The 22,991-nt window shown below is 41.8% G+C and overlaps 3 protein-coding genes across 4 annotated transcripts in view; 1 reads left to right on the forward strand and 2 right to left on the reverse strand.

Annotated features, from left to right (window-relative positions):
• aplp2 (amyloid beta precursor like protein 2) overlaps nt 1–3,212 on the reverse strand; it is a 30,167-nt gene extending 26,955 nt beyond the window's left edge. The window contains 1 exon segment of the mRNA XM_089013465.1: nt 2,911–3,212. Within this exon segment, the coding sequence (XP_088869591.1) occupies nt 2,911–2,982 (72 nt within the window). The 5' untranslated portion in view covers nt 2,983–3,212.
• Nucleotides 3,213–4,077: 865 nt separating this feature from the next.
• On the reverse strand, nt 4,078–14,412 carry coq8b (coenzyme Q8B). The gene is made up of 16 exons (XM_089014372.1): nt 14,315–14,412; nt 13,280–13,461; nt 13,028–13,169; nt 11,924–12,129; nt 11,744–11,810; nt 11,600–11,671; nt 10,562–10,681; nt 10,390–10,475; nt 9,315–9,455; nt 8,828–8,909; nt 8,214–8,307; nt 7,232–7,373; nt 6,251–6,358; nt 6,101–6,166; nt 4,950–5,036; nt 4,078–4,845 (listed from the first exon to the last, which is right to left on the reverse strand). Coding segments are annotated over exons 1-16 (1,902 nt in total). The 5' UTR covers nt 14,316–14,412; the 3' UTR covers nt 4,078–4,539.
• Nucleotides 14,413–15,745: 1,333 nt separating this feature from the next.
• On the forward strand, nt 15,746–22,986 carry fbxo46 (F-box protein 46). Of its 2 annotated transcripts, XM_089013987.1 has the most exons (4): nt 15,746–15,880; nt 17,979–18,603; nt 19,603–21,413; nt 22,124–22,986. In XM_089013987.1, exons 2-4 carry the CDS (start codon nt 18,124–18,126, stop codon nt 22,128–22,130), a joined length of 2,298 nt encoding a protein of 765 aa, XP_088870113.1. In that variant the 5' UTR covers nt 15,746–15,880; nt 17,979–18,123; the 3' UTR covers nt 22,131–22,986. The 2 variants fall into 2 exon arrangements, with proteins under 2 accessions (XP_088870113.1, XP_088870114.1); XM_089013988.1 differs by having other exon boundaries at nt 19,603–22,986.
• The last annotated feature ends 5 nt before the right edge of the window (nt 22,987–22,991 follow it).

Genomic DNA, 22,991 nt, shown 5'->3' on the forward strand with positions numbered 1-22,991 from the left:
CAGCTAACCAGCCAGCCAACTAATAGATAGCTAGCCACTGTTCTAGTAGCTAGATAGCTAGCCGCCACTCCATCCCCCACCTGCGTTCCACGGCTGTCGTTAGCCTGCAGGGGAGTGACGTCCTCGCAAATGGACTGTTTGGGGACAGATGGTCTCGAGGCGGACTTGACAAGCGCTCGATCTCACGGAGACATTCCACTTGATGTTTTATTAATGACATAAAAGCGAACACGCACGGAGGGGGGGGGCGGGTGAGTGGGTTTAAACCGCTAGCATGGCCTCACCCCCCCCCCCCCCCCCCAATATGAAACATGAAATAATAAAGTTGGGAGAGGCGGATTGGCTTCCAGCGGTGTTATTGGCGGGGGGGTGACTCGCTACACGGGAGAAAGAGAGCAAAATGAGCACAAAGCACTGCATTCCAGCACACCCTGCCACACAAAAGATGTCGCCGCGCAGCTGTTACGAGGGCGCACAGGTGTGCTCGGCAGCCATGTTGTCCTACATATACAATACGATACATATTGATTGATATAGCGCTTTAACAATAGCATACGATGACATATGACTACATGATTTGCATGTTTCAGGAAAAAAAAGGGCAAATTTGTATTTGGCAAATGCCCACATGGTGTCCAAACATCCATCTTTTGTATAACTCGGCCATATTGGGGGGGTCACACGTGTACTGGAGCGCACACCATCCAATTTGACGTAGTGATTCATTCAGGGTTTGGGCTATTAGCTTGTATATAGATATGCTTTTAATGTGTTTAACTCATTCACTGCCAGACGATGTGCAAAAATGCGTCCACTCCAGTGCCAGGGTTTTTGTCATTTTCACTCAAATTGCAGGGCCCACATATTGAGTTTTAATAATAATAAGACGAATAATAACATTAATAATACTAATAATAATACTCATAATAATACCAATACTACTACTTCTACTACTACTAATAATAATAACACGAATAATAATACTAATAATACCAATACTACGACTACTACTACTAATAATAATAATACATTTCATTTATAAGCGCCTTTAAAAACTATCAAGGTCACTTTACAGTCACAGGACCAATTTTTCAGTGGGTGAGCAGCGGCAGCCACTCGCGCCAGTTTTCACTCAACCCGTAAGTAACTCAAATAGATCGAAAGCTCAGCTAGACACGTTGGTGTCAAAAAGTAAGAGCAGCATTGCCACAATAAATAAATAAATACATAAATAAATATTACTGCTACTATTAATTCCACATAAACATTCAATGCAGCGTTAGAAACCTTAGACTCTCTTCTTTCATCAGAGTTAATTCCTAAATGATATGGGTCTGGAGTTATCTGAGCTTGAAATTTGGGCAAATGTACAAAAGGAAAATGCTGCCTCGTAGAAGGAGAGGAAAAACATTGCCAGAGGTCTGACCAGCGCTTTATGAGCTATTTTGTCCTCATCGCTCTGTGCTTTCGAGCAGTTGGGGGGGGAGGCTAAGTGAGAACAAGTCTCGCCTGATGAGGCTTTTGCCTTTAAATGCTCACTTTTATGAGCGTGTCTCAGTTGCTTCAGGAAGACAAGCGGAGGAAGGAAGGGAGGAAGGGAGGAAGGGAGGAAGGGAGGTGGCTAAAACGGCTGCTCGCAGATTATTGTTCTGCTCGAAACACCCTTCCCACTCTGCAGGATGAGGTTGCAATGAATAGGTCCATAAATCTGAAGATGCTTTTAAAGAGAGATTTAGCAACACCTTCGATTCTCTGCATGTGTCACCGCCAACATGTGCGCACGTGCACGCCTTTTCCACCATTTTTAGCAAAGTCCATTTTCTGGCTAGCTATCTAGCTATCTATTCACTATCTAGCTAGGTATCTGTTGGCTAACGATTGCCTAGCTAGCAAGCTTTTATCTATTTGAGTTACTTCCGGGTTGAGTGAACGCTAGCGCGTGTGGCTGCCGCTGCTCACCCGCAGAAAAACTTAGCACGTGACTGAAATGAAATTTATTATTATTATTAGCTAGCTATTAGTTGGCTGGCTAGCTATCTAGATAGCTATCTATTAGCGGTCTAGCGGGCAGGCTAGTTATCTAGCTATCTATTAATAATAATAATACATTACATTTTAAGCGCCTATTATTATTATTATTATTATTATTATTATTATTATTATTTAAGCGCTATTAGTGGTCTGGCTGGCTATCTATCTAGCTAACTATCTATTAGCTAGCTAGCTTTTTATCTATTTGAGTTATTACGGGTTGAGTGAACGCTGGAGCGTGTGGCTGCCGCTGCTCACCCGCAGAAAAACTTATCCTGTGACTGTAAAGAAACCTTGAGAGTTTTTAAAGGCGCTTAGAAATGAAATCTATCATTATTATTATCAAAGTTACAAAACCTTATTTCAACACTCAAAAACTGATGTTTAACAAAAGCGGCGATGACAGACAAAACAGCATGTGTGGGGTCTGGCTATGGAAGCGGCGGAGGGCCAAAAAGGCGTCATGGAGGGGGTTAAAAACGTCCCCCTCCGCGTTAAAATAGAACCGAACCGCTTGCATGGTGGCAGGCAGGTTACTTTGTGTCATCTGCTGGTTCCACCGAGGCCTGACAAAGCCCCCCCCCCCCCTTCGTCTTTCATTTTGATCACTGCACCATGGACCTTCTCGAATGAAAACGGGGACGGAGAGGAGGGTTATCGTATTTACCGTTTCAACTCCATTTGACGTGACCATTGAACGTTTCGAAAAAATATATATCATAAAATAACATCAATGACCAAACATGTAAACGAGCTAACAAAACCACAGAAGATTGTTGACATGATATAAAAACCATAAAAATGTTGTCACACCCGTCGCCACAGTTCAGTACAATATGGCTGGAGAAGCACATATAACCACATAACGCATAAACATACCTCGATGTATCCAGCCAACGATGGCACCGCGATGGCCAAAACGAGAGCTAATATCACAGGGACGCAAGCCATCTTCCACGAGTGGGAAATAAGTCCTCGGCAGAGCTGTCCGGTGTCCAGAAGCCACAAAGTCCCACGTTACGACGATCGACGCTCTTCGTCAGTCGACGAGCAAAGCTTGAGTCCTGCTCCTGCTTATTTACACGGTTGCAGGAAAAAAAAACGCTGGGAGTTTCAGAGTGGCTCCGAGGTAGAAATGTGGGAAGAGATAAATGGGAACACTGCTCCGTGTATGGTGCCTCCTCCTCCTCCTCCTCCTTCTCTCTCCTCTCACTCTGCTTCGCCTCCTCCATTCGTACGTAATGTGGGCTGTACGTATGACGCCCTCTGGTGGGTACTAAGGAAACTCCATGCTGTTTACTAAGAAGGTGCTATTTAAAGGACAACCGACGTCTCCAGACAAGTTGTGTCCGTAATTTGTAAAATGGCTTCAAATGACTTCTACTGAGCGTATTTTACAAAGATTCCGCCGAATATAGCTATATTTTATTGTATTTTATTTTTTTTATTCCTTGTGTGTTCTACATACTTGGCAATAAAGATGATTCTGATTCTGATTCTGATTAAGACTCGCGCTGAATATTCCGGAAGTCTTGTATTTGAGTTGGTGAGTGACGAGTCCGTACGTGACGTCACTGAAGGAACGCCCCTGACTGAAAAAAGGACACATTGTAGCAGTCCTTCCATCACGTCAATGCATTTTGCTGTACTTGTTTGGTCTGAAAACTTGTTTGGTCTGAAAAATGTTGCACCAAAAAGAGGCAGAAGAGGGCGGCAAAGCTCTGTGTAAGGAATTAATCAGCCTGTGGAAACGGGCTGACTAATTCCTTACACTAAGCTTTGTCGCCATTTTCTGCCTCTTTTTTAGTGCTACATTCCCCCACCCATTGCCTCAAAATGGCATGGAACAATTTTTTTAATCGATTGCAAACATGTATGCTTTCCTCTTCAGAACTATTTGAATCATATTCATAACTGGATGCGTAACAAGAAAGCATATTCTCCAAATCTGAAGCCATTGTTTTGATTCTCCAGCAATGCAAGACGTCTTGGCGTGATGTCACGAACTGGGGGCGGGACTTTCTGAAATTGCCCAATTCGCAGCTCATGTTTTTGCAGATTTTGGACACTTGAAGTCATTTTTATTGGTGTTTTGCATTTGACTAAAAATATCATACTGCGTGTTTTGGGTATTCTAGATGCTATAAAAAGTTTTTCTGTTGTCAGTTTGGAAACAAAAAAGTGAAGTCATTTGATTAATAACACAGTATACTGTTGTATACATCTTAGTAAAGACCCCGAAGACTGGGGGTGCGGAATACCAAAAAGTCGGCTGCCATTTTCTTTTTGGACAACGGGCTCGTTCGCGAACGACACCTCACTCATTGTGGCGCTCCGTGTGTTTACCAAAAAATAGTTTGTATGCCAAGGTAAAATTTTCATAAATTTAATGTTCGTAAAGTGAAAAGTTCGTAAGCCAAGGGGGTTGGTAAACCGAGGTATCACTGTACTCACAAGAGTACAGTAGAGTCAGAGAGTCTTCTTGACTGTTAGTCCCCAGGAAGTTGTCTACGCACTGGCCTGGGCTACCTGGCCAGTCTGCCTCCTTCGGTTGTACGCATTGTAGACATCCAGAAACATGTCCTTACACTGTATCCGCGCTTTCAGTTTGGAGCAGATGAGGAAGGAGCCGGCCATCTTGCGATGGAGGGAGTAAGTCTCCTCCGGTGGAGGAGTAAGACGGTGTCGTAACATGACGGGGACCAGGTTCTGAATCCGTTGGGTGGTGCTTTGGGTGCCAAAGTCAAAGGTCTCGGAAGATGCGAAAGCTTCACCGAGAATCATCACAGCTTCCACGTGAGCATCATTGAAGGCCTGAGGACAAATTCATCCGGAAAAAGAAGATTCCGTGGAAAAACTGCGCATGGCGGATACAAAATAGCTGATGTATCACTTTACTGGAAATGATTTGATCTTACCTTGGTCTCGAAACCTGTCAGGAACTTCAGGTCTTTTGATTTTGAGAGAACGGTGGCGCGATCGCCGACAGAAGCTGCATGGACGACCTGCATGCATACAATTCATCATAATAAAAAGAATCATACATTTCATTTCTAAGCGCCTTTTAAAACTCTCAAGGTCACTTTACAGTCACAGGATAAGTTTTTCTGTGGGTGAGCAGTGGCAGCCACACGCGCCAGCGTTCACTCAACCCAGAAGTAACTCAAATAGATAGAAAGCTAGCTAATATATAGCTAATAGCTAGTCAGCTAGATAGCTGGCCAGATAGATAGCTAATACATAGCCAACCAGACAGCTAATAGATAGCAAATAGTTAGCTAGCTAGGTAGCTAGATAGCCGGCCCGGTACATAGCTAATAGCCGGATAGACAGCTAATATAAAGCCAGCCAGACAGCTAATAGCGAGCAGATAGATAGCTAACTAGGTAGCTAGCTAGCCATCCAGCTAGATAGCCAATATTCAGCCAGCTAGATAGCCAGTTTCACAGCTAACTCTGTATCTTACACAGTGGAATGCAAACTAATAATAATAATAATAATAATAATACTAATAATAATAATAATAATAATAATAATACATTATTACAGAAAAACGTCTCCTGTGACTGTAAAGTTATCTTGAGAGTTTTGAAAGGCGCTTATAAATTAAATGTATTATTATTATTTATTCCAGATTTGATTACTGTACTTTCATGTCTTTGTGTTAATAATAATAATAATAATAATAATAATAGAAAGCGAGCTATCTAGCTAATAGATAGCCAATAGATAGCTAGCTAGATAGCTGGCCAGCTGTGATAGCTATATAGCTAATAAATAGCTAGTGAGATGGCCAACCAGGCAGCTAGATAGCTAATAGATAGCAAATAGCTAGCTAGCTAGGGAGCCAGCCAGCTAGATAGCTAGGTAAATAAAAGGAAGTCAATAGAGGAAAACTCGAACCCCATTTTGCAATTGTTTGTGTTAAAAATGAAAAAAAAAAAACATAACTTTCCATAACTTTGCTGCTGGTAAATGTAAATTTCTCCACGTCCAATCCAATCTAAATGAAACTGTCCAGCACTGGATAATAAATGGTGACATCATAAAAGGCGTTCATCCATCTTACCTCAATGTAGTCATTTGTAAATGATTCCGGGTAACTTCTGCACGCCCCAAAATCCAGCAGAACGACCTAAAGAAATGTCAATTTGCAAACGTCGACTGATTTTGATCCAAATCAACACTGAATTCAAATCAAATCTGCCAGGTTTCTTACCTTGTTTGTTTGGGAATTATAAAAGAAGTTGGCCCAGTTTGGGTCCGTCTGCATGAACCTGAAGTCAAAAAGCTCCCTTAGACACAACTGGAGGATGTTGAAGCAGATCTGAAAAGTTTGAAATGGGTGTTGGTTAATAATTAACTCATTCAATGCCATTTACAAATTTAATCGGGAATTGAAAATATGACATAAAGCGCAATTCCCGAATCTGTTGGGGATTTTTTCATGCTTGGGTGCCGATAAAGCGCTGGCAATGGCCTCTGTCAATGTTTTTTTCCGTTCCGTTCCATGTTAGTGCTTTGTTCCAGCTTCAGCTGTTGTCCAAGCTCTCTATAAACCAAGATGGATGTATTGTATTTCGGACACCTTCCCTCATTTCAAACTCAAATAACTCCAGACCCATATCATTTAGGAATTAACTCTTTCTGATAAAAGCAAAGAGTCTAAGGTGTCTTGCGCTGCATTGGATTTTCTTCTTTTTATCTATCTATCTATCTATCTATCTATCTATCTATCTATCTATCTATCTATCTATCTATCTGAAGCTATATAGCTAGATACCTATTTGCCATCTATTTACTATCCAACTAGCATTCTATTCGCTATATATCTACCTATCTAGCTAGCTAACTAGCTATTAGCTATGTCCTTGAGAGTTTTGAAAGGCGCTTACATATACAATGTATTATTATTATTATTATTATTAGCTAGCTAACTTTCTATCTATTTCATTATCTGCAGTATAAAATGTCTAGTTAGCTATCTATTGTATTAGCTATGTATTAGCTAGCTAGCTTTCTATCTATTTGAGTTACTTCCGGGTTGAATAAAGGCTGCCCACCCACAGAAAAACTTATCTGGTGACTGTAAAGTGACCTTGAGAGTTTTGAAAGGCGCTTAGAATTGAAATGGATTATTATTATTATTATTATTATTATTATGGTCCCCCTTTATCAGAACAGTTGAAATGAAGTCAACCTGGTTCCTGGTTTCTTGGTCCAAATCCACACAGCGGTCTAGCGGAACCCCTTGAACCAGTTCCATTGCCAATACTCTCCGTGTTGACAGTTCATCAATAATCTCAGGAACCTGGAAAAATGCATCTCCCTCCAGCAGTGATCTGCAGGCCGTAGATAGAAATATAATCATGATGATAAAAAAGAAGTAGAATTACATATTTGGAAAAAAAAATGATATATTTATATATTTTATTTATATGGAAAACTTTTTTTTCATTAATTTGTGGTGCACCTTATATATGGAAAAAACATTGAAAATACACCATTCATTAGGGGTGCGCCTTCTCTTCTCTAGCTCTTAGGTATCTATTCGCTGGCTTATTTGCTAGCTATTAACTAGCTATTAGCTATCTATTAACTAGGTATTAGCTATCTATTCACTATCTATTCGCTCGCTATTAGTTATCTATTCGCTAGGTATTAGCTATCTATTCGCTCGCTATTAGCTATCTATTCACTCGCTATTAGCGATCTATGTGCTAGGTATTAGCTATCTATTCGCTAGCTATTAGCTATCTATTCGCTAGGCATTAGCTATCTATTCGCTAGGTATTAGCTACCTATTCGCTAGCTATTAACTATCTATTTGGTAGGTATTAGCTATCTATTCGGTAGGTATTAGCTATCCATTCGCTAGCTATTAGCTATCTATTCGCTTGGTATATGCTATCTATTTGCTAGCTATTAGTTATCTATTCGGTAGCTATTAGCTATGTATTCGGTAGGTATTAGCTATCCATTCGCTAGCTATTAGCCATCTATTCGCTAAGTATATGCTATCTATTATTATTATTATTATTATTATACTCCGGTGCGCCTTATACATTGGAAAATGCAGTAATTTAACAAAATAATATACGACAATTGGAAACCATTTGGGGTTCACGCGAGTATCTGGTGACATTCTAGGAGCTCCTAACTTCACACCCAACTTCACGTACCTAAATTTCTTGGCACACTCCGCCTCCCTCTCGTAGTCGCACTCCCATGCTAGTTCTCGCTGAAGAACCTCCAAACTACTGTCTGCAAAGAGGCCTGGAAAAAAAAAATCATCCGGGCCAAAATTAGGAATTTCAGAGCAAAGAAAATGTGTCTTTTGTGTTGTTATTACAAATGTAAATTGGGGAGAAAAAAAATTCGTGCTTGGGTGCCGTTAAAGCACTGGCCATGGCCTCTGGCATTTTTTTTCTTTTCCACAAGGGGGCAGCATTTCCCTTTTTTCCATGCTTGCGCTTTGTTCCAGTTTCAGCTGTTGTTAAAGCGCTATATAAATCAATATATATGTATTGTATTTTGGACATCTGCCCCCATTTCAAGCTCATATAACTCCAGGCCCATATAACTTAGGAATTAACTTTTTTTTTCCTTGATGAAAAAATGTCTCAGGTTTATTACGCTGCGTTGAATGTTTATGTAGTCCTAAAACTCAATATTCGGCGGTGCCTGGAATTCAAGTGACAATGACAAAAACCCTGGCACTGGGGTGAACTTTTTTTTTTTTGCACGTCGTCCGGCAATAAATGAGTTAAGATTTTCTTATCTGATCTGATGTTACCTTCAGGTAGAACTACGCTCAATTTCAGCACTGACATGAGGTTGTTTATGTCACTATGGATACTCTCCGCCACTCCGGGGTACTAAAAAGAAAAAAAAAAAATGAACATCAATGCTAAGGAAGACGATTAATATGAATCAGAAAGCCTTTAAAGGACAACCGACACCTCTGGATAAATTGTGTCCATAATTTGTAAAATGACTTCTACTGAGCGCATTTGACAAAGATTCCACGGCATATAGCGACATTTTATTATTATATATTTATATTCAGGAAGTCTTGTTTTCGATGCCCTAAGTGACGTCACGGAGGGAACGCCCCTGACCGAGAAAGCAACACACAATGCATTTTGGGTACTTTGTTTGGTCTGAAAACTTCACGTGTTGATGGCGAAATTAGAAGGAAAACTACATAAATAACACGATGGTGAATCGTTGTGTGTTAATTTCATAATATAAAATTTCATAATCGTACATTTCCAACCTACCTGGATCTTCATAGCGATTTCTCTGCCGTCTTTTAAAACCCCATGATGCACCTGTCCAATGGAAGCTGCGGCGAAGGGTTTGTCCTCAAAGGATGATAGCTTCTCTCTCCAACCTGGACCCAATTCTTTCTCTAAAACATTCTAAAAGGGGGGAGGGGAAAGTAGAAATTACATGGACAGAACATAAGTATACAAAGACTTTGTTTATTGACACAAAAATGTGAACACGTGTTTAATCTTGATACATCGATACCTTTGCTTACGAACTTAATTGGTTCCCAGACAGAGTGTGTAAGGCGAAAAGTGTGTATCTCAAACATTCAGTTCCCATAGGAAACCATTAAAATTGTAATAATCCGTTCCCAGGTCCCTATAAAACATCATTTTCTACTAAATAAGCCTTCAAATTACACATAATCTACCTTATTTTATGCATAATAAATGTGCTATGGTATTATAATTAAAAACATAATCTGTACTGTCTAATAAATTTATTTTATTGACCTTTGTGATGGTTATTGTTGGCTTGATGGAATGGAGTGACCGGTTTCATCAGCATTAAACACTTGATGAGGAACGTAGCCTTCTTCTTTCACCATCTTGAGGAATGATCCCTTGTAGGTGCTTTCTCTGCCATAATTTTACCTTGTTCCTCATCAATTGTGTTCTGTTTAGCTGAAACGAACTCCAAATTTCACAGTTTTCTATCCATTTTCTCACTTTCTCTGTCGTCTGCCTGTCTCTTTCATGTTTAAACCACCTCCCCTCACTGCTGCTTTCTTGACCAATAATGTGGCTTTAACCAAAGACTGGGGACGGGGAATAGAGGACAAAAATGAGTCTGCATTTTCTTGTTAGGAGAACAGGCTCGTTCGCGAACGACACATCACTCATTGTGGCGCTCCATGTGTATCCTAAAAAATAGTTTGTATGCCAAGGTAAAATTTTCATAAATTTAACGTTCGTAAACCGAAACGTTCATAAGCCAAGGGGTTCGTAAACCGAGGTATCACTGTATGTCATATGTGTCGTGGATCACGTAGCAATATGCGCTAATCGTAACATCCCTACTTACATTCATTTGTCTGGCGGGCATAAAGTCCGCACTCTGCCGGACCCTCTCAAAGATCTTTTGAAGCTGAGGGTTGATGAAGGAATTGTCTGGGGAGTGGAAAAAAACACAAAGAATTTTTTTGGACACTCGCCCGCATGAAGGTAGTTAGCGCCATTCTCCAGTGATAGCGTACCTTGTATGCTTAGCATTTGTCCTATCTTAAGTGCTGCTCCACGTACTTTGCACAGCGTGTTGACGATTCTTTCCGCATTGGCTTCTGACAGGAGGGGGGAATCTAACAAAGCGTTCATGTCTACACAGAGCAGTGTGAGAAGATGCTAAAATGAGGACAAGGAAAAATTAAACATCCTGGTTTTGAAGATTTAAAGGACAACCGACACCACTTTTTTGTTTCCTAACTGACATCAGAAAAACGTTTTAGAGCATCTCAAATACCCAAAACACACAGTATGATATTTTTAGTCAAATGCAAAACAACAATAAAAATGACTTAAAGTGTCCAAAAACTACTTCAAATTGAACCCGGATGTGGCCAGTTTCAGAAGGTCCCGCCCCCTTGTTCGTGATGTCACGGAGAAGATGCTTTCTTGTTACTCATCCAGTTATGAATATGATTCAAATAGTTCTGAAGAGGAAAGCATAAATGTTTGCAATCGATTAAAGAAGTCCTTCCGTGTCATTTTGAGGCATCTGGACAGAAATGTAGCACCCAAAAAGTGCAGAATATGGCGCCAAAGCTCCGTTAGAAATGGGCTGATTTGTCTGCTGGGAATTTGTGTCAGCGAATATCAAATACAGTAAAGTCTCGTTATATCGATATTCTCGGGAGTCGGAAAAAATATCGATATAACCGGACTATCGATATATCCAATCCTGCGGCATGTAAATTTTCTCCTTGCGTTCATAGAAATAGTATCGTAATAAGCAGTACTATCAATATAACCCATATCGACGTGACGTCAGGAATCGTCATCAACTCAAAAACAAGACTTCCTGAATATTCAGCGCGAGTCTTAAAAGGTAAAATATAGCTAGATGCTATATAGGAATCTTTGTCAAATACGCTCAGTAGAAGTCATTTGAAGCCATTTTATAAATTATGGACACAACTTGTCCGGAGGCGTCGGTTGTCCTTTAAAGCGTCTTCAGTGGATCTCAGGCCGATAAAAGCCATTTTGAGAGAATATTAGGACAGATAGATAGAAATGACCTTTTTGTCTCCCTCCCAGAGACTGCTTTGCTACTTCAGCCAAGGCACCAATCCCAAGACCGACTGCCAGTCCTGTGGCAAAGACATGTTTCATGTGAGGGGTGACACATTTTCAAAACTTCAATCGCATGATTGATACTGTACCTCCAAAATTAACCAGCCTACTGATTCTTGTTGCGGGCACTTTCCTTTCTCTCGCGCGGTCATTCAGCTAAATGAAGAAGACACATTTTTTTGCACATCGTCTGTCAGTGAATGAGTAAAAAACAAAAAAAAGCACAATTCAACATGATCCGAATGAATTCAGTGTGTAACTGGACGTACCCTCTGTCGAGCAGGTTTAACCAAGCCCTGCTTGACCTCTCTTGCCTTCTTCATATCTTCTGGCGTGAGTCTGCTCACCACCGTATCGTGGACAGATCTGGTCAGGTGGTAAAATCTATTGGACGCAAACGTCGTGTGGAGGAAGCGTGAGTTCTGACCTGGCCAACCAGGACCTTTTGAAGACGCCCCTGAACTAGGATGGACTCCTATGGGACATCACAGCAAGGATTGTTCACTACAGATATGTTCATGAGCGACTTTCCTGTCATCAACGGCCATAACAAAGGTAAATAAAACGACTTTATTATATAGTACAGTTTATTTCTTTAATTACAATACCACAGCACACACAGTGAGAGAGTTTCAACTTTGATCAAAGGCAAAGTGTAGACTGCAAGGTTAAAATATCCCATTAATCAGGCTCCACAAATAACCCGCACAAGCCATCTGTACACTTGATGCAAAAAGCGATCAACCCAGCTAAACAGAACACAATTGATGAGGAACTAGATAAAATGATCACAGAGAAAGCACCGACAAGGGATCATTCCTCAAAATGATGAAAGAAGAAGGTTACGTTCCTCATCAAGTCTTTAATGCTGATGAAAGCGGCCACTCCATTCCATCAAGCCATCAACAACCATCACAAAGGTAAATAAAATGACTTTATTATACAATTAGTTTATTTCTTTAATTATAATACCATAGCACATTCATTATACCTAAAATAAGGTCTATTTTGTGTAGTTTTTAGGCTTAGAAAATTAGAAAATGATGTTTTATGGGGACCTGGGAACGGATTATTCTCATTTTAATAGTTTCCTATGGGAAATTAATTTTTGGGATCCACACTTTTCACCTTACACACTCTGTCTGGGAACCAATTAAGTTCGTAAGCCAATGTATAATTGTATATTATGTGTAGTTTTAAGGTTTATTTAATAGAACATTATGTTTTATGGGGACATGGGAACAGATTATTCTCATTTTAATGGTTTCGTATGGGAAATCAATGTTTGGAATACACACTTTTCACCTTACACACAGTTTCTGGGAACCAATTAAGTTCGTAAGCCAAGGTATCAGTGTATCGGTGCCAAATACCTGGAGCACTATTGTCCGTCTGTGTTTTGTCATTAACATCAGCAGGGAACTCTGAGCCCACAGCCCATTTGGTCGCTTCATCGGCATCCACATTTTCCCAGCCTTCCATATCCGGAAAGACATCCTCCTTGACAGAGTGTTGCTAAAAACATGATTGGAAAAGTCATTAAATTACAAAACTGTAATAAATGTAGAAGTATAGCGCTTAAAAAAATAGCATTTGCAAGATGGGAACAGTTTAGGTATTCTTACCGTATTGCTCCCACCCATGAAGGTGCTCACAAGGCCTTCCACCACCTCCTGAGCAACTTTAACTCCTGCTCCCAATGAAGAGTTGCAGGTAATTAATCGTAACTCTTCCACCTGCGTCCCGATCAGAGCACATCCTACTTTATTTGCTCCGCGTAGGACTTGCAGGACTTCCGACATCACCACTGTGGACACAGAAGTGGACATGAGAATAACTGAGGAAAAGCACTTTAAAGGACAACCGACGTCACTTTTTTGTTTCCTAACTGACATCAGAAAAACGTTTTACACCATCTACAGCCAGTTTCCACAGGCTGATAAATTACTTATATGGAGCTTGGTCGCCCTCTTCTGGCTCTTTTTGGTGCAACATGACGTTTTCAGACCAAGCAAGTACAGCAAAATGCATTGGCGTGATGGAAGGACTGCTACAATGTGTCCTTTTTTCGGTCAGGGGCGTTCCTTCAGTGACGTCACGTGAGGACTCGTCACCAACTCAAAAACAAGACTTCCGGAATATTCAGCGCGAGTCTTAAAAGGTAAACTATAGCTATATGCGGTGGAATCTTTGTAAAATACGCTCAGTAGAAGTCATTTGAAGCCATTTTACAAATTAGCGACACAACTTGTCAGTGAATAAGACCCTTTGCTTTATGTTTGTAAATCTGGCGGATAATCAATTGTTTAATGCGTATAATACTATAGTTTATTGAAGTAATGACAGATATACATCCATTTTCAACACCGTTTATCCCGAGAGGGGAGGAAAGGAGACGACACCTTGAACAGGACGCATTGGCACAGACAAATAATATATAAAAAAATAAAAATACAGACGAATAACCATTTACACCCACAGCTACATCGTCATTGAGTAGTAAGAAAACTGCACTACACAGAATGTACTAATACACCATCGGCAACTGCAGACAGTCATTTTTGCCTTTTTATGCTAAACGAAGACCAGATTCACACATAATAATTATTCAAAGCGCGACGACAAATACGGTACAATATTACCAAATGTATTGTACTTACTTTTTTTAGAATATCTAGAGTTTATCTTGCGTATTTACAACCCAACCCTAAGGTCGTCTAGTGTGTACAAGGCAAAATATTCTTATGGAAGACGCGGAAGTGAAGTTTTGACTAACGTCATAGCTAGCCAATCACATCACCCAAAACACATGCTTTAAAAAAATAGGCGTAATAATTTGGCCAATTAAAGAAAGGAATTGATAGAAGAGGGACGTCTTAGTAGAGTGATTGTGTCCAATAGGATACATTGGAAGGAGGGACTAAAACGAAGGCGGCCAACAGGAATCGAAGGGTGGGTGCAGGTTTCGAGGACGCCACGTTGCACGTGTACTGTTGGGGTTTCGATTCTGGTTTCGGCCTTGTGTGGATTTTAATAATAATAATAATAATAATAATAATAATAATAATAATAATAATAATAATAATAATAATAATAATAATAATAATAATAATAATAACAATAATACATTTCACTTATAAGCGCCTTTCAAAACTTTCAATGACACTTTACAGTCACATTTTGCTCGTTATCCCCGTGCCTGCGTGAATTTTCGCCAGGTACTTCAGTTTCTTCATGCACTCCAAAAACACGAATGGCGCGTTCAGTGAACACTCTTAAAATGGGAGTGTGAAAGTGAAGAGTCGTTCGTCTATGTGTGGTCTACGATTGTCTGACAAAAGGTTCAGGGTGTACCCCACCGCCTTCCAGAGCATGGATGGTGATTTCAGTTGTTGAGGACGAGCACAGCACAGCTGTAGCCCTGGCGCGTGTTTGTGCATGAAACCGCGTGATGTCGTTGCTGCATTCGTGGAAGGTGGGAAATCAGAGCGACCCCAAAACATTGGCGCCAAGTGTACGCAATAAAGATTCAGAGAAAGAGTTTATCGTTTTAATTCATCACACTTTACTTTTCCAAAATAACAGTTTTCATAATTTTCGCAAATTATATATTTCCATAAGTATTCCATTCATTTCAACCAATAATTTCATGCAGGAAAATAACGGCACATATTTAACAGACTAAATAAATAAACAGTAGTATTACTATTATGAAACTAGCGTAAATTATGTTGCATTTAATACTAGCTAAATAAATGTCAATAAATTGTTTATTTATAATCTTGTGAATTATATTTTGCCATTCACTCTCCATGTGGGTCACCATTGTCGAGTGAGTCAGTCGTTGAACTCATTATTTTTCTCCCCAAACTTCTCCCAGTCGAAAGAGGCGCTGGAGTACAAACTTCCGAGTCCATAGTTGAAAAGCATATATTTTCCTACGTTCCGCGAATGCAACACAACAGTGGACACCATCGTTGTCCAGTGAGTGGGGAGAAAAGCAGTGATGGGAGGGGCGGAGCCATGCACACGCCATATATGGGCACACCACCGATTCTCGTTTGCTATTGGCTGGCCGCCTTATGCAGCTGCTTGTCAATAAGAAGGCCTTCCTCCTTCAGTCCGTTTTGACACTGATTATTTTGGTATCAAGCACACATACCGTAAAAGCTTGTGTCACTTCTAAATACATGGAAGAAGAGGAGGCTGCCGAGAGTCCTAACAAGGTATACAATCCGCTCGGCTGCGTTCAGAGAACTGACAAGCCTCGATAGCAGCCGCTTCGATAAGATTGAGAATAACAAAAGTACTGTTGTTGCTGTCGACGTTAGCCTGAGCGGTAAACTAGCTTAGCTACGTGGACGCGGACACTAAGTCGTGTCACCTGCAATTCCCCCGACACAAACTGCTTTGGCTACAAAGTACTACGAGGAAAGTCTTATCATCGACGCTTCTTTTTTTTAAAAAAGCTTGTGAAAACATAGTTGTTGAGTTAAGAGCGCAAACGAAATCTGATGCTATTGTGTATGTGTTTTTAGCGTTGTTATCCTGATGGCTACTTTGCAGGTATATTATTATATCAAGTTAGCAAAGCTTGTTAGCAACTCTGTTGTCGGCTATTTACCTAACCTACCGGATACGAATTCGCTAAAATAGGCCAGAATCGGCGTTAAATGTCTTCGTATGCTATTAAGGATCACAAACACAAGAATTAGAAAGTTTGTCCTAAACAATGAACACATATAAATCGTGGTTCAGCTTCCATTGCCTAATTGTTTAACGTGCGACTGTATGTCATCAAACCAGGAAACTAGTTCACAAATTAACTCGCGTAAGATACGTAACATCGTGTTTGCTATAGCTTATTTAAACGAATTGATCACTAGTGTGTGTAGTGTGAGGCAAGTTAAAAAAAAGGCAAATGCATAGCGACAACTGACCACTGTTGTGAATGGTGCATTCGGCTTGATCGTCTGGCTAACAACTTGTAGCATTGGCATTTTTCACTATACGGTGATAGCTTGGCTTACGAACTTAATTGGTTTCCAGGCAGAGTGTGTAAGGCGAAAAGTCTGTAGCCCAAAAATTAATTTCCCATAGGAAACCATTAAAATGAGAATAATCCGTTCCCAGGTCCCCATATAGCATAATTTTCTACTTTCTAATTTTCTACACCTTAAAACTACACAAAATATACCTTATTTTATGTATAATAAATGTGCTATGGTATTAAAATTAAAGAAATAAAGTGTACTGTATAATAAAGTCATTTTATTTACCTTTGTGATGGTCGTTGGTGGCTTGATGGAATGGAGTGGCCGGTTTCATCAGCATTAAACACTTGATGAGGAGCGTTGCCTTCTTTCACCATCTTGAGGAATGATCCCTTGTACGTGCTTTCTCTGCTATAATTTTACCTTGTTCCTCAATTGATACGGAAGGACTTCTTTAATCGATTGCAAACATTTATGCTTTCCTCTTCAGAACTATTTGAATCATATTCATAACTGGATGAGTAACAAGAAAGCATCTTCTCCGAATCTGAACTCTTTGAAGCCATTGTTTTGATTCTGGAGCAAGGCAGTTTGTAAAGGAGTATCCTGGCGTGACGCCACGAACAAGGGGGCGGGACTTTCTGCATCTCCCCAGTTCCAAGTTCATTTTGTGGCAGTTTTGGGACACTTGAAGTCATTTTTATTGGTGTTTTGCATTTGACTAAAAATATCAGCCTGGGTGTTTTGGGTATTTTAGCTGCTATACAATGTTTTTCTGATGTCAGTTAGGAAACACAAAAATAGTGTCAGTTGTCCTTTAAGTGCGCTTGTGCATACGTGATGGCTCCTGTAGTAATTTTCCCCCTACCCCAACCCCTTTGAATCTTAGCTAAAATCGCTTCAGCAAATGCCTGCATACTCCCGATTGTTGCCTTGTATTAAGCAATCCTATTTGAGCCACAAAGATTCAAGAGTGGACGGTCCATTATGTTGCATCTCATCTGTCAGATACAGAGACTAAGCCAGCCTGAAATGGAATCTCTTTAATTTGATTTTGACAGACCAGGCTATGGGAGAAAATGTGATTTGCTATATTGCGTTTCATTTTAGTTAGATGCTAGGCATTTTGGCGTCAAACGTGAGTACATTTTGAAGGTCATTTACTTTTGTCTGGTGTCCTTGAAAAAAAACAACTGACTATGCACCATATGTAAATCGCTTTGTTTATTCATGACGTTTGCACCCGTGGAAATATTAATATGATTTTAATCAAGATTCTTTCTGTTTCCTCTCAATTTCATTCTCTCTTCTGACTGTCCTCTTAATCCAGATTGCACGCTTGATCTAACAGAAGCTCTGAGGCAGAAAGTTGCCCTCAGGTTAGCACAGAGAAAGGCCTCTGATCCTCCAGCGCGTTGGTTGGGGTACCTGCAGGCCAGGATAGGTGCTGGCATGTTCCAGAGGTCCACGTCGTGATGGACCGAGACACCTTCTCCCTCATCCGTCTGTCATGCCCACGTCCCTTTGGCACCTACTCTCAGAATAAAGCCACGAGTCCTGGCGTCGGGGGCAATGTTCTAGCCGTCGGCGGGGCAGGGTCTTCCTCCCTCTGCAAGGGTGATCCCGCACCTGGTGCGAAGAGACCCGGGGATGGCGCAGAAGATGGAGGAATTCTCGTGGGTGTCCAGGAAAACAATGTCAAAGTGGAGGATGTTGGATCTGAGAATACACCACCTGAACCTGACCTGAACTCTGGCCCCATGATTCAAAGTCAGCCCGCTGTGTCCGCATCATCTCCTTCACCACTTCCTTCTTCTGGAACTCAAATGGAAGATGGCCGAGTGCTGCTGGATACCTGGTATGTCATCAAACCAGGAAACACTAAGGAGAAGATCGCCTTCTTTGTGGCACATCAGTTCAGTGCGGCAGGCCAACCTCGACCCAGCGCTATGAAGGTAAGATGCGGAACCAAAACTTTTGAGTTTAAGATGTTTTTCCTGGTTACAGACACTTTCCAGTTTACGAACGAGATACGTTCCGAGCGGTCGTTCGTAAGATGAATTTGGTCGTAAGTTGCTTCAGTGCTATATTTTGTATGGAATGTAGGTTTAAGTCAAACACTGAACGGGGAAGTGTAAAAACACAGACGTTCTAACAGTCGTCAAATAAATTTACACCTACTGTGGTATTACTGAAGCTGCTGGCACGTCATCACTTAATCACGTGCCAGCAGCCATTACTTTTTGTTATGCATCACATCCTCTTGGAGCGTCAACTGGCCGGAAAAAGGTGCGCAATACAAAATCTAGCTTACAGCATCTCTATGAACATTTTTCGACATAGCCGCAAAAATGTTCGTAAGTCAGGGAGTGTCCGTAACTATCTGATCGAGATTAGACAAAATAGAAGTTATCATATTTAAAAGTTTCATGTTATATGCTTCGTGAACATGTGCGACTCGAGTACACAATAGGCCAACAGTCAAGGCGCAGATGGCCACAGTCAATCTGAGTGAAACAGACACAGCCCAGTTAAACTGTCATCTTCATCTAGGAGATCTGGCCTTGGACAGAATTTAGGACTTGGGAAACTCCTTCGTCACAGGAGGACTTGAAACTCCCTCACAGGAAGAGCTCATTAGCCAGGTTACAAATTTATCAGTTCATGGAAAAGACAACCAATTAAAATATGTATGTTTTATTGCTTACAGCTATTGGTGCTTAGAACGTCCAGGGGCGTGGTATTCAAGAAAATCATGTTTTACTAATGTATCACTTTAAATTGCATATACTCTCAATAAGTAGCTTGGCGCAGGGCTGCAGGATTTGGGCGTCTGTCATGAATGACTGCGTTCCCTGCCGGCAGTAAAAGACAATCTTTCTGTGTCCGAGCCTTTGTCCACAGTGTCCGATCGAACATCTCTGACACTATCATTCTTCTTTTTATCATCACAGGTTAAAGGCAACTGGGCAACTGACTGTAGTCAAGCAAAAAGGCGAAGAAGATGCTCATCCGATGACCCACCAAACCGTACACTTGGCTCAGAGAAGCACCTTAGCCGTGGCTCCCCCGAAGCACCCAAAACGCTCCCTAGCCCCGATCAACCGTCAATCGATGGGGTGACTGAGACCTACCTGCTCTCAGTGGCTCAGATGGTGGCTTTGGTTGAACAAAGGACAGCCATTCGGAACATTGCGGCTGTACACGGAAACCAGCACCAGCCCTCCATTTCCAGTCCAGAGCAGGCCTTCACCCCTCACCAACACACATTACTCCGGGAAGCTCAATCGGATCCCTCGCATTTGTCCTTAGTGTCTGACAATTCAAAAGGTCAGTCTTCCAAAGAAGTCAAGGAATTATCCGCTCCCATCCAGACGGACCAGGAACTGGAGGAACAACAAGAGTCATGCCGAGTTGCACAGGCCATCGCGCACTTTGAGTCTCAGAATCTGGAGAATCGCCTCCATATGGGCGTCGGTTCACCTATTGGCTTTTCACATCGAGACAGGGAGCCGAGAAAAGAAGCCGAGTCCAGTCACGTACCCCCTCCGCCACCGCCCAAACACAGCCAGGGGGAGGTGAGGATAGCTTTCAGAGTGTCAAATCTGGACCCTTGTTCTCAGCTGGAGACGGCAGGCCAGTCGCGCTGCATCTTTACCAGTTGCGCAGGCGGGAGTAACCAAGCGTCGACCAGATCCAAGAAGAAAATCACCTGTGACCTCTACCAGCTTGTCAGCCCTTCTTCAAGAGACCCCAGTAGCCTGCTGCTTACCTCCACGACTCCAGCGCCTAAACCAGACGGAGACCATCATCACTATGACAGGCAGACCTGCGGCAGCCCGGAAACATCCCAGGAACCTTCTTCTGTGGAAAAAATCTCTCTGGGGGTGGTTCAAGAGCGAGTGACTGGATTTCACGTGGAAGTCGTGGTGACGGGCGCTGTGGACCAATGTGTGTTTTACGGCAAGGACAGTACAGAAAATGTTCGGGAGGAGACTGTGTGTTTTGCGATGTCCGGCGGTGGAGGAACGGTTGGCTGTGTACCCGGCTCGAATGACCACTCATCGGAAGATCCTCCCCCAGGCCAGCTCTTCTTCTTTCCGTCGTCACAAGTGGCAGAGGAAGAATCAAATGCAAAGGGCTCTACCAGGGGTTGCTCTCTGGACTGCGCCAACAGCAGCAGTCCAGGAGCAGGAGCTCCATGCTCAGGAGAACGGCCACCTCGACCAGAATCTCCTCGAACCAACGTCGGAGAAGATTGTTCAGACTCACCGCTGTGTCGCCTCTACCGCCACGTTTCCCACGATTTCCTGGAGATCCGCTTTCAGATCCAGCGCTTGCTTGAACCTCGCCAGTATATGCTGCTACTCCCCGACCACATCATGGTCAATATCTTCAGTTACCTTCCGACCCGCTCCTTGGCAGCCCTCAAGTGCACCTGCCACTACTTCAAGGTCCTGATCGAGACCTACGGAGTGCGAGCTGTGGACTCTCGCTGGAATCAAGACCCCCTTTACCGAGACGACCCCTGTAAGCAGTGTAAACGCCAGTATGAACGCGGGGATGTTTCACTGTGCCGATGGCACCCTAAACCTTACCACCACGACCTGCCTTACGGACGTTCTTACTGGATGTGTTGCCGACGTACGGACAAAGACACACCGGGATGTCGTGTCGGACTTCACGATAATAACTGGGTCCCGCAGCCTGTTGACGGCTCTCACACCGTCCGATCCAAGAGAGAGGTCAGACGGGAAGAGGCCAGGTAGAAAATATTCTAACATTTTAGCCTCCCATCTCTTCTGCTAACCCTAACCCGCGTCATTTCTACTCATAGGATGAGCGTAAAAAAAAAGATGTAAAAGAAAGAGATATAATCACTCCAGGATGTTTTTTTTTTTTAATTTCACCTCATATCTTGTTTCTCTCAGAGTGGAAAAGGTGTATCGCGCCATAGCTTTTATTTTTTAAATTCCCCTTCCCCATGTCCTACAGAATTTCTCTCCCGACTACCGAGTTGCACGTTTTCAAGTGGTGCCTCCTTAATCAGTTTTTTTGGGGTCTCTCTTTTGCTGCTGTCTGTTTGCCCCGGTTCCAATGTCTCTGGTGTGTCAGGATAACTGCTCGACTCTGCGCATTGGAGGTTGTCAGAAGGTTCCTGGTGACAAAGTTTGCAGTGTATTTGATTGAGATTAGCATTCAGTGACAAATGGAAATGTAATACCCGAGACTACAGTCTGGTTTTTATCCCAAGACTTTAGTCTACTTTCTATGTTGGACCACCACCAACTTTTCCATACGCTCGTTGGGTTCAGTACCGCTGATTTTTAACTGTACTTGAACCCACCATGCCAACCACTCAGTGTGGCATGTTCAGCGTGACTAAAGAAATGTGATTGTATGCGGTCAACTTTATCTACTACCATCTCCTTGCACCATGCATTTCTATTGATCTGAATGTGCTGTATTTATTAGATGTTGATCGCCCCCATCCTGATAATGCTGCTGAAACCATTGGCTGTGTCAGTTCATACAGTCTTACATACTTAAGCAGGTATGTACTCTACCCTACCCGCCATTTTGAACCTAAGCCATCGACAGAAGAAACAATAAATCTGGGAGATTCGATGTATAGATTAAGATCAATGGTATTACAACAACAAAGATCGCTTTTTATGATTTGACTGACATGGTTGTTTGGCTTTTTTTTTTTTAATGGCTTTTTGTGATGAACTCATCTGTTGTCTCACAGGACTTTTTGCTCATTGTCCACTAGTCCTTTTTCCCAAATCGCAAATAATGTTTTTTTTGGGGAGTTTTACGCATCATTATTTTTCCTTCTCAGTCCTCTAACTGGGCAGAAGGTCGTTTTGGCCAATGGCGACAATGCATTTGTGTTAAACAGACTACCACAGACCGTAGAAACTTTCTACCAACCTCCAGCCTTAACCCCCCTACCTCAAATACCCCATACAGGAGGCATCAGATACCTCATCAGATGGTCAAGATTATTAGGTGTTGCACCATACCCGCTCCCCACTACACACACAGACTTTTTTAAAAGGGTTTAATAGACCCTTCATTTAAAATAAATAAATAAATAGATCGATAGTCCTATATTCATCTTTCTCCCCTGGATTTTTTTTGACCACCGCCATCCCAACAAGCTGACTGATTGGACCTGATTATCGTGTTACTGAAACTCTGCATGAAGGTAGGACAATGGTTTGATCGTCATGGGAGATTATGGGTTGGTTTCCAGATAATGATCAACTCGAATGGGAAATATTCACATCAATGTAAAAATGACGGGGTGATGATTAAAACTGGAAATCCAACATGG

Source organism: Hippocampus bargibanti, linkage group LG14 (assembly GCF_051943395.1).
Source record: "Hippocampus bargibanti isolate YZ-2025 linkage group LG14, ASM5194339v1, whole genome shotgun sequence".
NCBI classification, from domain to species: Eukaryota; Metazoa; Chordata; class Actinopteri; order Syngnathiformes; family Syngnathidae; genus Hippocampus; species Hippocampus bargibanti.

Excerpts from the sequence above, each read along its gene's own strand:
- coq8b (XM_089014372.1), bottom strand. Across the intron at positions 11,672-11,743 it reads TAGGCTGGTTAATTTTGGAG|GACTGGCAGTCGGTCTTGGG; the intron begins GTACAGTATCAA and ends TCTTTGCCACAG. Across the intron at positions 10,476-10,561 it reads ACAAATGCTAAGCATACAAG|ACAATTCCTTCATCAACCCT; the intron begins GTACGCTATCAC and ends TCCACTCCCCAG.
- fbxo46 (XM_089013987.1), top strand. The coding sequence starts at position 18,124 with ATGGACCGAGACACCTTCTCCCTCATCCGTCTGTCATGCCCACGTCCC. Across the intron at positions 18,604-19,602 it reads CTCGACCCAGCGCTATGAAG|GTTAAAGGCAACTGGGCAAC; the intron begins GTAAGATGCGGA and ends TTATCATCACAG.